Source organism: Blennius ocellaris (genome assembly GCF_963422515.1).
Source record: "Blennius ocellaris genome assembly, chromosome: 19".
NCBI classification, from domain to species: Eukaryota; Metazoa; Chordata; class Actinopteri; order Blenniiformes; family Blenniidae; genus Blennius; species Blennius ocellaris.
In genome coordinates, this window is record NC_137668.1 from 12,113,929 (window position 1) to 12,126,883 (window position 12,955).

Consider the following 12,955-nt stretch of genomic DNA (forward strand, 5'->3'; position numbering starts at 1 on the left):
TTAAGCAGAACAAGTGCTTTAATTGTTTTGAGTGAATGCTTATGGAATGGAGTGTATTATTATTATTATCATCATTAATTGTGAAGAACAATAAACATACAACATCATTTTGGCCTCTGCCACTGAAGGGAAACTCTCAGCAACCATTGTCACTCTCACACACACACACACACACACACACACACACACACACACACACACACACACACACACACACACACACACACACACACACACACACACACACACACACACACACACACACACACGGGGCTCGTTCTGTAGAGGCGGGCCGCCGTTTCCTGGCTCGTGGCGTCGAGACTCGTCATTTGCATTGAAATTCTGATATTTTTATGAATTGTAGCCGATTTTCCAAATTCGAAGCCAGACGAACGTCTCCCACCTCTGCAGAATTTTGCCAGACCTCTTGTCGTTTGTGATGTAATTCTCCCTTTAACATTTGATAAACCACATGAACACAGGGCTTTTTTCCCATAAGTTTGGACACGTTCACACACGAGCACTGCACACCTCACTCCATCTATCACCAAAAAAAAAAAAAAAAGAAAAAGAAAAAAAAAAAGTTTAGTTTAAACAGACATTTTACAATACACAATGTTCTTCAAGCTCATGTGGGGGTAGTTCAGTCTGCTGAAAGATGCTTTTGGCAAGTGAACAAACGACGCTGGCAGCAGGTTCACTGGTGGGTGAAGGAGTTCATTCATGAAAGAAGTCACAAAAGCGAAGACTTATTTATTTCAAGGTACAGCAGCAGAGCACGTGTGTTTAATATCCTCCTTGGATTTTTGCATCTGTTTAAAAGTCTGGCTTCAGCTTTCCTTGTTCTTACTTCACATCTCGCGGTAATATTGCCCCTCAGAAAAAAAAACTAACAAAACAGAAACAAGCAAAAACAAAACCAAGAAAAGAAGAAAAGTCGCTCAGCATGCACTGCACTTGCACAAAGGAGTTCTTTGGGGGCCAAACGCAGAGGACTGTGTTCCCTCATTTCTCCCTTTTTTCTTCTCGACACAGATCTACGTGAACAGTATGAGCGACGGGACAACGGGGACAAAACGGGGCCATTGAAAGTCGAAGAACACAGAAATATCCACTAACAACTGGATGGAGAAGAACTGTGGGCTGATAAACCTCCCTGATAAGCATGTGATCGGGGTTACACGCACACGCGCACACACACAAACCAGAAGAAGATGGAGGTGAGGAAGCAATAGAACACAAGCTGGTTGAAGAAATTAAAAAGTACATGGGGTGGGGTGGGGGGGTGAAATCTGGGACAAAAGCATCTGGAGCTGGTTAAAGTGTTGAAATGCTGAATGGCTCCTGAAGTCGTCAGCTAAGGAGCACAACAAAAAAATATACAATCACGACACGCACACACACACTCACAGTCGTTCTTTATGAAGGCAGCACCAGCACGGACCACCAAAAGGTTCATATACACAGAAAACCACCTCCGAGCAGAGGAGATTTTTTTTAGGGGGGGGGGTTGGATAATCAGAAGAGTCATCCGTCAATCATCGTCAGATGTTCCACACATTTCCGCTGGTTTTACGCAGCCGCGTGGATTTTGTTCGAATGACCAACTACAAGAAACGCGAACACGAAGGGTGGGGGGGGGGGGCAGGGGAGGGTCGGTTGAAAGTAACACGGAAAACAACACGTGAACGTAAACGCCCTATTATTTAAAATAACCTTTGACCTTTGTTTAAAAAAAAAAAAAAAAAGATTACAAAATATAAAATTAAATAATTTGGAGTATAAAGGCACACATCTTGCACAGTGTATACAATGAAAAACAGTTATTTAAAGCATGGCGGGGTGGGGTGGGGTGGGGACTATTTTACACCAAACAGTTCACAGACTCTGTTAAAGTGGAAGGGCACAAAGAAGAACCTGAACAGCCAACGACACAGACGATAAGGAGGGGAAAGGAAACATAGTCATGTCACATGCAAAACATTTTTTTTTTTTTTCGGATTTTTTTGTTTGTTTTAAGTACATCTATAAATTGTAAAAATTCAAGCGATACCATTCTTCATTTACCACAGCACCATCATTCATTCCGAAGGGTGGCTTGTTTGTTTTTTTTTTTTCTCCTTTAAAATACAACTATATTTTATGACTGAAATCCAATGTAAAAATATAAATGTGAATATAATCTATGATATCTTAACAAACATATCGTGATGGAAGCTTTTTGCATGGGTTAAGGAGTCAAGACGGATGACGTTTACTTGTTTTAGTTGGTTATCTGGAAGTGATACACAACAACACACGCAAAACAACTTTTCTCACTTACACACAAGTATATTGCATTTCCCTTGTTAAGACCGCATCTTCTAATTGGGATCATATTCGTAACATTTGGTTCCTTTCCTCTTGTGCAAAATATACAAAATACCTCAAACGGAAACAAAGAAAAGGATAAAAAGGATCACGTCAATTCAGAAAACTGCCAAATTCAAACACAGATTATCCACCTTGAACAAAAAACTCAACAATAACAGAAACAATGATGAACAACAGACTCACAGCCGAGGTTAGAGAACGACGCTCCTGGTGTTAATGACTTTGTGTATCCTTACATCTGTAGCTACTCAGCCCAATCTCCCACAGCTTGTTTTCTACTTATGAACACTGACAAGCGCACGCACACGCACACACGCAGACTCACAGACACACACAGACTCTCACACACACACACACACACACACACACACTGAGTACTGGGTGTGTGCTGGTACGATGCTGGAGGTAAACCGTCTTCAGTCTGCCCTGAACGAACAAGCAGCCACACTCCGGCCTGCTTTTCAAAGCCGCCATCAAAACACAGCAGGGGTCTTTTTTTTTTCCATTTTTTTTTTTTCATAAAGGATCGGAGGGGTTAGTTTACAAAAGCTTTGTAAACAACAACTCGTCCACTTTCCGTATCCAGTATTGCTGTAAATTCCTCCCATAAGATGCCCGTGGGAGGATCCTTGTTGGGAAGGAGGAGACAGGCTTTTCAAGATTCAGGTCAAAGATTCGAGTTCCTTTTTCCTCGTTGCTGCTGCGCATGTAACAGAATAATAGCTCCTAACCTCTAACATCAAATAAAAGTGCAACATTGTTTTGATTTTACTCATAAGGTGCTGATGGCAACAGAAAGTAAAGGGCAGCTGACGGTTCAATCCGACGCCCAATGTGAAGTTATTACGATAACGAGCGACTCGTTGTGAAGCAGCTGCAGCCACATGTGACTTCTGGGCCATTCTCTGCCACAGGAAGTGAAAGCACGACCTTCTAATGATGCCGAACATGCTCAGAGGGGCCAGTTAAACCCCCCCCATCTTCTCAATTTATGATGCACGCTTCTTCCCGCCACCGTTGCCGATCGCCGCGCTTCACAAACAGAACAAAGCGCCGACAGACACAGAGGTGTGACGAGCGCTGGAGACAAGCGTTGTAAATTACTGCAAGTGAACTCAGCTCAGCTGACGACACGCGTTCAAGATGGTGGCCAGCGAATAATCCAGAAGCTCGTCTAAGTAACTGGAGAGTGGGTCCGTCTATTAAAGGGTGAATGATGGAGGAAGAACCCAAATGGAAAGATTTGTTTGGCTGAGCACTTGAATAGCATCTGGGTGGGGGGGTGGGGGGGGGTCTGGCTGTTGGCCTATTGGAAGACTGCTTCCTACTTCCTGAAACGAAGCAATTGCATTAGGCAAGGCTCAACATAATCTTCCTCTTTGAGTTTCAACGTTTTATCTGCAAGAGGGACCTCAGTCCGTATTGTAATCCCACGCCTGCACTGGGCTTGTCCTCACATTACACTCTCCAAGCCTTCCCCTGAACATCACGAGGAAAACACAAATGCAAACATCAAAATTAAAGAAAAAAAAAAAAAATGCAGGGCGCAGGATGTTGTGTTAGAGGCAAATTAAAAAAAAACAAAAAAACAATAGCAGTATTCCCACATAAACAAAAAATATGAAAATGTAATGACTTGGACACTGGCTTGTAACAACACCCTTATCATCCAAAGTAACACATGAACAGAACTCAGAGAAGAGGTTAAATGTAAACGAACAATGTTTCTTTTTCTCTTTTTTAGCTGCAGAGTGTGGCACACTACTGAAAGAGAGAGGAACAGACAGGGAGGGATGAGGAGAACGGATGAGGGAGAGTGATACGAAGCCATCACAGCACCTTTATGAATGCAGCCACTCGATGGTTTTCCCTCTCCGTCACTTCTTTTCTCTGCCCTGCTCCCCACTTGCCCGCCCCCTCCCTTTCCCCATGTGCCTCTGTGCCCCCGTCACTCCTGGAGGCTATGACAGGATAGTGGTGATGAAATCATAAAACCTCTTGGAGTACTGCTCCGGGTTCACCGTCGAGATCTCTGCTCCAGCCTGCAGAGTTCACACAGACACATTAGACATAATAAAAAACGTTTATACAATACACGTTGGGGCGATGTTCTTTTAAGCATGTGAACCTAAACGGCTCTCAGACGCTACGCACCCCATGCTTGACAGTCTTGGCGGCGTGGGCTGCTTTCTTCTTGGCATCATAATGCTGCAGGATGTCGATGACAGCCATGAAGTAAACCTCCTTCCTCGGGGCACCTGGAGGTCAAAATGAAATCCACAGCTCAATATGGATTCTCCCTCCAGTAGTGTGAATAACTCATCTGACGGAGAGATTGTTGACAACAGCAGGTTGGACGAGAGTGAAAGAACCAGCCGCCAGTAGGGGGAGCTATCTGTACTATGTGAAGCAGGAGATGGATCACACAACTCTCTTAATTTAATGAGTTAATCAAATCACATTACATTGCACTGTAAAGCCATGATGGCTTGCTACAGCTGTTAATTTTGCATGTTTCATACAGTGATAAAAGCTTTTTCTTGCACATACGACCATGTGCAACGATCGTCACCAATTAGAAATGCACTTTAATAACAATTCATGTAGAAGGAAAGATCGCAGGAACAAAACAGTCGAGCACCGCTGGTGAAGATTCAGACTTTACGTGCAAGTTTGCGATCACAAGCTGCGATTGCGCAGTCGGCTGAGGCGCAGCATTTTCCCATTTTGTAGTCACCCAATACTTTAAACATCGAGTCGTCGTTCTTCTTGATGGGGCAAAGCTATTTAAACATCACAGAATTTCTTCTCAAGGGGATCGATTCTGCAAGAGGTGTGTCACTCACTCTCATTACTTTTGATGGCATAGACATCGATGGTGGGATCGAACTCGCCAGGTGACAGGGGCTTGTTGCTATCCAGGGTGTTACTGGGACTGTCGGGAGGCGTCCCAATGCCCCCTCCGTCACTCTCGCCCTCGTCCTCTGCCTCGTTGTCCTCGCTCTCCACCTCCTCCTGCTCGGCCCGCTCCACGTCGTGGATCCCCACCAGCAGGCTGTAGTCCATAAGCTTAAGCTGGGCCAGAAACTGAGGGATTGGAAAAGATATGACACCAACTGAGTAAAGCGCTTAAAGTGGAGGTGGATCAAACAGAGCTGGAGTGGAAAAGGACTGGAGCCCAGAGGGAAATTAACACCTTCAGTCCACATTTCGATTTAAAACGCATACCTCCACGTCTTTCCTGAGCTTCTCAAGGAACATTTTCTTGTTTTCCTCGTTAATGTAGATCTTCTGGCCGTCGTTGATGAAATCATTGTCCTTGTAGGTGGGCAGCTCCTTGGCCTGGCCATTAGTATTGGAGATTAGCGACCATTTCAAACATTAAAAACTACAACACAATCTTCTGTGCTGCTTTCAGCTGGGTTGGGCAAAGACGTGAACAATTCTGGTGCTTTGAATGCAAATTCTTCATTCAGAAGACGATAAAAATCAATGATCAGTTCTGATCCTTTGCTATATATTAAATCTTGGTGATGGACAATTCACATACTGATTAAAACATTAACATTTAGCGACACCAATTATTTGTTTTCTTCACCTTTTCCCCAGCAGAATGCAGCATTAAAAATATTGCAGGTACATAGTACTTAGCTGCTCCACTCTAAAGAATAAGGGGTATTTCAAGAAGCACAACGACAAAGGTTAATTCTAACGGTAGACAATAGTTATCATTCTGTCCATGTGAACCTATAAGGAGCAACCCTGCATGTTGAAATACCCCGTTCATCTTAACGAGGCTTTCAGCCTGTGGTTTGTTGGATAAGCTTGTCAAATTCATCCAAATGGAACAGATTTTATTGGTAAGTAAAGTTGGCTGTTAAAAGGCACAAGCAGTCTTGTCTCCAAACCAAGGCTCACCTCTTTTCACGCTAAATGTGTCGACTGTGGAAGACTGTGCATGCAGCATGCTCACAGCAGGGTACAGATCCATATGATGCAACAATGTGCATATTTAGCATCTTGTTCATATTGAAATTAGCTTGCTTTACAGCGCCGTAAAACAAATGGCGCGTTTACTGGCACGTCGCGCACATGATTACGCAGTGTTTTAAATGTTTTAAATGCATCTGTTAGATCCATACACTTTGTGACATGGGAAAAAAGCAGGTCTAACTCAAAGCCATGAGAAGTCATTTTTTTTTTTTTTTTTTAAATCACTGGGCAGGACTCTAAAAAGCATCGATGTTTATCAGATAGAAAGGCATATTTCTGCCAGAGACTAAGTGTGTGCCATGATATCTCTTTGAAAGATGCTTTTCAGAAACCAGTTTTGCAGCTTCCATATATATTTTCTTATTCTATAAATCTGTTGTAGCTTTCGGACAAGTTCCCTTTATGAGATCTACAGGCAGACAGATGGGAGTTTCCTATTTAAATGCGTCTATTGGGATCCGTTTCGCTACTTAACAAGGCTACTGCAAAGCTGCCAGCAGCCTGTAGGGGGAAGAGGTGTTATGTGGGGAGGGACGGGACCTAGTTCTGAGTCACTAAGGAAAAAGAGAGCAGGGAATGAGGTAACAGGGGTACAGCAGCAGTTTAGCTACTACAATGTTTCTATGGCAGCAGGAGAAGAGTAGCAACACATACATAACAGCACTTTGTGGCACTAGAATGAGCTCAGACAGCGCACACTAACACACATACATACACATACAGTGTATACAGAGAAACACAGAAATACATCTCACAAAGTAGGACACTTGAGCACATATATATACAGACATGGACCTCCAATTTGCAATAAATATGGGATGTACAACTTGCTTGACTGAACATAGATGCGACATAAAAAGTAAATGAGGACGCAACGTGAGGCTGACTGTAGAAAGCGAGCGTATCCCCCTGAAAATGTTTTATCGGTCTATTACCTGAGCAGACGCCTCAAAATTACAACCATCCATCTTTCTGTGAATTCACCTCGACTGTCTAATTTTCTGGCCCAACACATACTAATGGGCTCATTATGTAATGAACTCCTCTCTGTCACACTTAAAGACTCTTGTCAGTTGCACTGTCACAGATTTTCTCAGTTGCACGGACCGCAATAAGATGTGTCTGACTTGTGATTGGTGAACTCCACCGAGGTAGTAAGTAGAAAAACAGAAAGATATGATTAGAGGCAGGAAGAAAGGGCGGGCTGTCAATTAGCCTTGCAAAGCATTGGGACAGGAGCTGAATTTCTCCACCACCTAAAACGATTGAACCAATATTCTTTTGTGTCTCATATCAGCTGCTAATGTAATGGGTCTGTGTGTCTTCACAAGACTTCGCCCTTCTGTGGGATTTGTGGCATGATAATACCGCAAAGTTCCAATATATTTGCAATGTTTGGCCTTCCTGAGGATGTGTTCGTGTGCACACAAATATCCACGGGCTGTTTTCACATTAGTATAATATGATTTTTAAAGTATGAACGCAGTTGATTAGTTCAGTTAGTTGCAAATCATCATGTGTATGACGACAGCCTAAGTAAAGTAGGTTATGTTGCTCTGACGACTCTTCATAGTTACTAGTTAACATACATAAAAACAAATTGCTCCTGAAAGCAGTTGAGGAGCTTATAAAAGTGTTAAACCGCTTGCCAAAACAACTGACAAAACCACTGAACTGCCACGAATCTAAAAGTGGTTAATTAAAATACAAATGTGCTGCTTTCCAAATGTTTTCCTAATTTAGTTGAAAAATGGGCAATAGCTCCCAAAACAAGAAAAAAAAAAGATCAGAAGCAAAGATATTTGCCATCTTGACAACTCCTCTATACAGACCTGATGGTTTTTTGCCAGTAATTAGAAAATACACCTAATTTGTTACTGTGGTTTTATTACAACCCTGTTTAGCACACACAGATGAGTCTTTCTTGACAGATGATCAAATTCCAATTTGAGTTGACTCACAACTGCCCTGCACGGCATGAGACAAATAGCAGTGATCCAAGACACCTCTCTTTCTTGACTGAAGTTATCCTGCTCTTCCCCCTCTGGTTCTCTGGGTTTTAGGAACACGTAGGTGCCGTTGAGTGAATGGTGGGAACAAAGTCAACCGTCTACTAAAAAGCTGAGCAAAAGGCGACTGGAAATGGATGGAATGTGCGCAAAATATGGTTTTCAAATAACTCAGAATCAGCTTTGAGGTAACAAAATAACGGAAAAGTTCGGCCGTACAAAAAAACAAAAAAAACAACAAAAATAAATAAATAAAAGGAAAACAGTAAAATAAGATTGATTGAATAGATCATGCCTGGTATATGAGCCCTGGTTCTCTTACATCTCTTACGTGTTTCATGGCGCAGTAAAAGCGCGTGGCAATCCGCAGTGTTTGCAGCCTTTGCTGAACGTTACCAGATTTGGGCCGCGGGGGCGCATCCTCTGGTGGGGGTGGCTGCTAGAGAAGGGGGAGCGAGGGAGGGACGGTAGGGGTGGAGGAAAGGAGAGAAGAAAGGAGAGAGGAAGGGAGGGAGGGAGGAAGTTGGAAGTAAAGGCAAAGCGTTTAAAATGTAACAGAACACAAGTGTTATTTCAGATTGGTGGAGGGTTGGAAAGGGCATCAGCGCGAAGGGTCTGTGCGACGTTTACAATAGCCGATTCAAGAAAACCTGCACCCGGCTCCAAGAGGCACCTCCAGTTAGAAGTCACTAAATATAATCCTTTTGGAAATGTTGGAATCTTTTGATTTTACTTATGAAGCGGACTGACACTCTAAAAGAATACTTCTGCTTTTGATGGTTTTATGACTTAATGACCGTTTTATGGCGTTAACTCGCAGCCTGGTAACGCTACGTCAAGGAGCAAAGGACTATGCGGAGCAAGCCAGCTGTGAACTAATTTGGATTCCACAAAACCGCTGTTTTGCATCTGGTCAGGTGTGCAGCTAGTTCTAAAGGGCAACAACTATTGAATACAGAGCAGCATATATACAAATATGTGCACAGTGCTCAGTTAGCCAGAGATACCAGTGTGTGCTGGTGAGAAGAGAGGGGATAAAGAAAACAAGAACGCCTCATGGAGATTCAGATTCGACTCCACACATCATTAAGCTATTTAATGATACAACTCCTACACTGTATAAGTGACAATAGAAAAAGTTGACTACATGAATCAATGTCCTCAATAGATTAGCAACAAATAAAGTAAAGCAACATCAACAACCCAGTACGGTTTGATGAAACTACATATAAAACCTCAAGACCTAATTTTGTGCTTCAGCGAAGATAATTTGAGAGCAACTTTAGCCAGCTGCGGCAACCCGATAGACAAAACTGTCAGACAGCAGCTACAAGGACCACAAGATTTACTTTTATGGAAAGGAAAATACATGTCATATGTGGGTAGAACAGAACATGTCCACAATGTGCAAAAGAATGAGGCTGGTGTTCATACACATCAAGATGTGTTAGAAAAAAAATAATGTAGGTTCATAAAGGATGCAGAGAAATGTTATATACCATGCAGATGCATGCATGAAAGGGAGAGGGCCATGCAGTCAGGAGAGGACCCTGCCGTGCTTGTCGTTTGCGTGTACGTGTAGCAAATTCGTTTTGTTCCAGACACACTCGGCATCTTCTGAACACAAATGTTATGTTTCACCTTCATGTCCCATGATTCAGTCTCTTTATTGATTTTAGTGCGTGTGACTGGTCAGGCTAATGTCATCTAATGATGTGTGGTGTCCACACGCCGGAGCTGTGTGCAAGCAGAGTCATTTAAGAGAAAACCCACTCAGAATAGAAAGTAACTGCAGCCTTTCTTAAGCCACGTCTATAATAAGGCTTCACATTCGCTTCCTCTCAATTCAATTTGAAAAGAAAAAACAACAACAGAAAAACAACAACAACAAAAAAAAGTCATGTCTAGGAGATCTGTTGTAAGTCAGATGTGACCAAGAGTGATTACATACAACATTTCTGCATTCTGCATGCAAAAAGTTACATGTATTGGAGTGAGAAACCTCACCAATCATCTCATTTTACTAATGGAGTAAAACAACTAAAGAAATAAATAGGAACGACAACTTACAATAGCTTGGGTTATGAGTCAATGGATCAAGTTGAAAAATCAACTTCATTCATGTCAGTTAAATGTTGCGGGAGAGTGAACGGTGTTTCACACACAGCTGCGCTGCAGACCGAAAAAGAGGTCACACAGTAGGCTCACGTGTGTGAAATCCTCAGCTGCTTTGTTTTTCCACTCTTCTGTTTTAACCCCAATAATGTTTGGTTTCTTCCTCCATTTACAGAAGGCTATATTTAGTTCAGGGATTCCCTGAAGTCTCCCATGCCTCACTGCATGGTATTCCACAATTAAACCCTTGTAAACCCTGGTGGAGAGTTCAAATTGCTCTGGGTCAAACGTGTGGCAGCCTCATATAAAAGCCTTAACCAGAAAAAAAAAAAAAAAAAAAAATACCTATGCGATGCAAAAAGTGAAGACATTTAATGGAAACAAAATCCTTACAGACCTCCGTAATCCCCTTACAAAATTGCTGAGCTGACAAACTGTTCTCCAAAGTCACAACGTTCAAGGGCGATGTCAGCGGCTTTCATCACTCGAGGACAAAGCCTTCTATTTCTGTCTCAAATAAAACTATTTATATCCCGGAGCGTAACAACCTTAATTTTCAGCTTACACCGTATCAACTGAAAAGAAAGAGCAAAAGACATCTGGTCGGGTACACAATTACTTAATTTTTTGGCAGGTGACTCTGTTGCAAGCAGCCAAAAGCCAAAAACTTGAGATAGGCAGCGTCTCACATCGAAATGAAAAAAAAAAAAAACGTCCATTGCTATCAAACACACAAAAATCTTCCTCGTATAGACGCTTCACTCATTCAGACACACGCCTACAAAGAAAAAAACTTTACACCGAAGACAACTCGGAACGCGAGACGACAACTGACTCGACAATACGAACTCTCAATCCAGCGCACACACACACACACACACACACACACACACACACACACACACACACACACACACACACACACACACACACACACACACACACACACACACACACACACACACACACACACACACACACACACACACACACACACACACACACACACACACACACACACACACAGAGAGCAAGCGGGGGAACTGATGGAATAGCAGAAGCAAGGTTAGAGGGGGATGTGGCAAATAAAAGACACGGATAGCGTGCAGTGGCTACAAAAGAAATGGAGTGATGAAACAGGTGCGAACTGAAGGAGATGGATATTTGCTACTGTCATCCCCACCCAAAGGGAAACAAAGGTAGACGTGTTAGTTTGGCCATTTGGGTGTTGACAGTAAACTTCAAACCATTTGAAGCTGTGTTACTTATTGGAAGCACTGGTTGTTTTCTCCATTATTTCACCAATTATCTACAGTTCAACCAGAAAACCTGATGAATAACTTTGACAGACAGCTACATGACATTGTTGAAACACTTTTTGTTCTTTGGTGTATTAATTGAATGTTCCTCAGATACTGAATGATATGACATTTATTTATTATGTCAACAAAGATCCTGATGTACGGAAGAACGTTTTCAACTTCAATAACAAGAAAAAGGGCTTTAAATTGGAAATACAGGAGAACTATCATGTTGTTATTTCCTCTAAATGTACAGAAAATGGGAAACTGCTTCACTATTGGTACAATAAAACATAATATGCAGCTTGTGTGTAGACGCTTAACACAGTAATGGTCGTGTGGATTAATATAAAATTTACACATCAGCTCTAAGAGACAAGTGAGGTTAGAACGTTAAAATATTTATTGCACTTTTTGAATGGTGATGTAGGTTTTCTAGTTTCTTTGAACACTTCATATAACTGAGTGTCAGATGCATCGGTTTAGATTCCTTTTATACAACCACAACAGTGTATCTAAAAATAACACAAATCTGAGTTTATACACGTGTGAATATGTGTGATTGTGGGTCCTGGTTCACAAGAGACGACTGTACCTTCTCCTTGTCACTGGCCTCTCTTGCCACTGTAGAACCCTAAAAAGATAATAAAGCCAAATAAATGAACAAAAACAGAATATGTGCGAGTTATTTACATCAAACCCTGTTTTGGAGACTTATTAGAAAGCAACTGCTTTTTAAATTACAACCACACTTTGAAAATATATTCATAATCACGAATGATTCTCAAATCCCTCGTTAGCACAAGAGAATTGATCAAATAGGTGAACCATGTCGACAAAGGTGTCTTGATTTGGAGAATTCAAAACAGGACAAAGAGTGGCTCTCGTTTGAATTTGCATACTGCACAACATTATCAGACGAGGTTCCTTTCCTCGTTTCCCGTTATCTTGTTCTGTGCTTTCCCCCCCACCCTCCTACCTTGAGGTCGTATTTTTTGTAGACAGAAAGACGGTGGGAGAAGACATTGCGTGTAACAATCATGTAGGTCTCGTCTCCATCCACGGTGAGCCGGTACATCCCCAGAAACTGAGGGAGGAGGGTGTTGCCATGGCACTCCACAATGAACTACCAACAGAGAGTGAGGAATACAAATTCATGCTCTC

At 42.2% G+C, this 12,955-nt stretch overlaps 1 protein-coding gene across 3 annotated transcripts in view; it reads right to left on the bottom strand.

Annotated features, from left to right (window-relative positions):
- The window catches only part of pip4k2aa (phosphatidylinositol-5-phosphate 4-kinase, type II, alpha a), a 28,250-nt gene continuing 15,295 nt past the window's right edge, over nucleotides 1-12,955 (bottom strand). Inside the window, exons 5-11 of one of the 3 annotated variants that reach the window (XM_080515341.1) lie at nucleotides 12,771-12,917; nucleotides 12,387-12,425; nucleotides 8,707-8,814; nucleotides 5,602-5,715; nucleotides 5,220-5,460; nucleotides 4,528-4,631; nucleotides 1-4,415 (exon numbers count right to left, since the gene is read on the bottom strand). In XM_080515341.1, coding sequence (XP_080371467.1) covers nucleotides 4,335-4,415; nucleotides 4,528-4,631; nucleotides 5,220-5,460; nucleotides 5,602-5,715; nucleotides 8,707-8,814; nucleotides 12,387-12,425; nucleotides 12,771-12,917 — 834 coding nt within the window. In that variant the 3' untranslated portion in view covers nucleotides 1-4,334. Of the gene's footprint in view, nucleotides 4,416-4,527; nucleotides 4,632-5,219; nucleotides 5,461-5,601; nucleotides 5,716-8,697; nucleotides 8,815-12,386; nucleotides 12,426-12,770; nucleotides 12,918-12,955 lie in introns of all 3 variants that reach the window. The other 2 variants (XM_080515340.1, XM_080515342.1) reach the window with 2 other exon arrangements.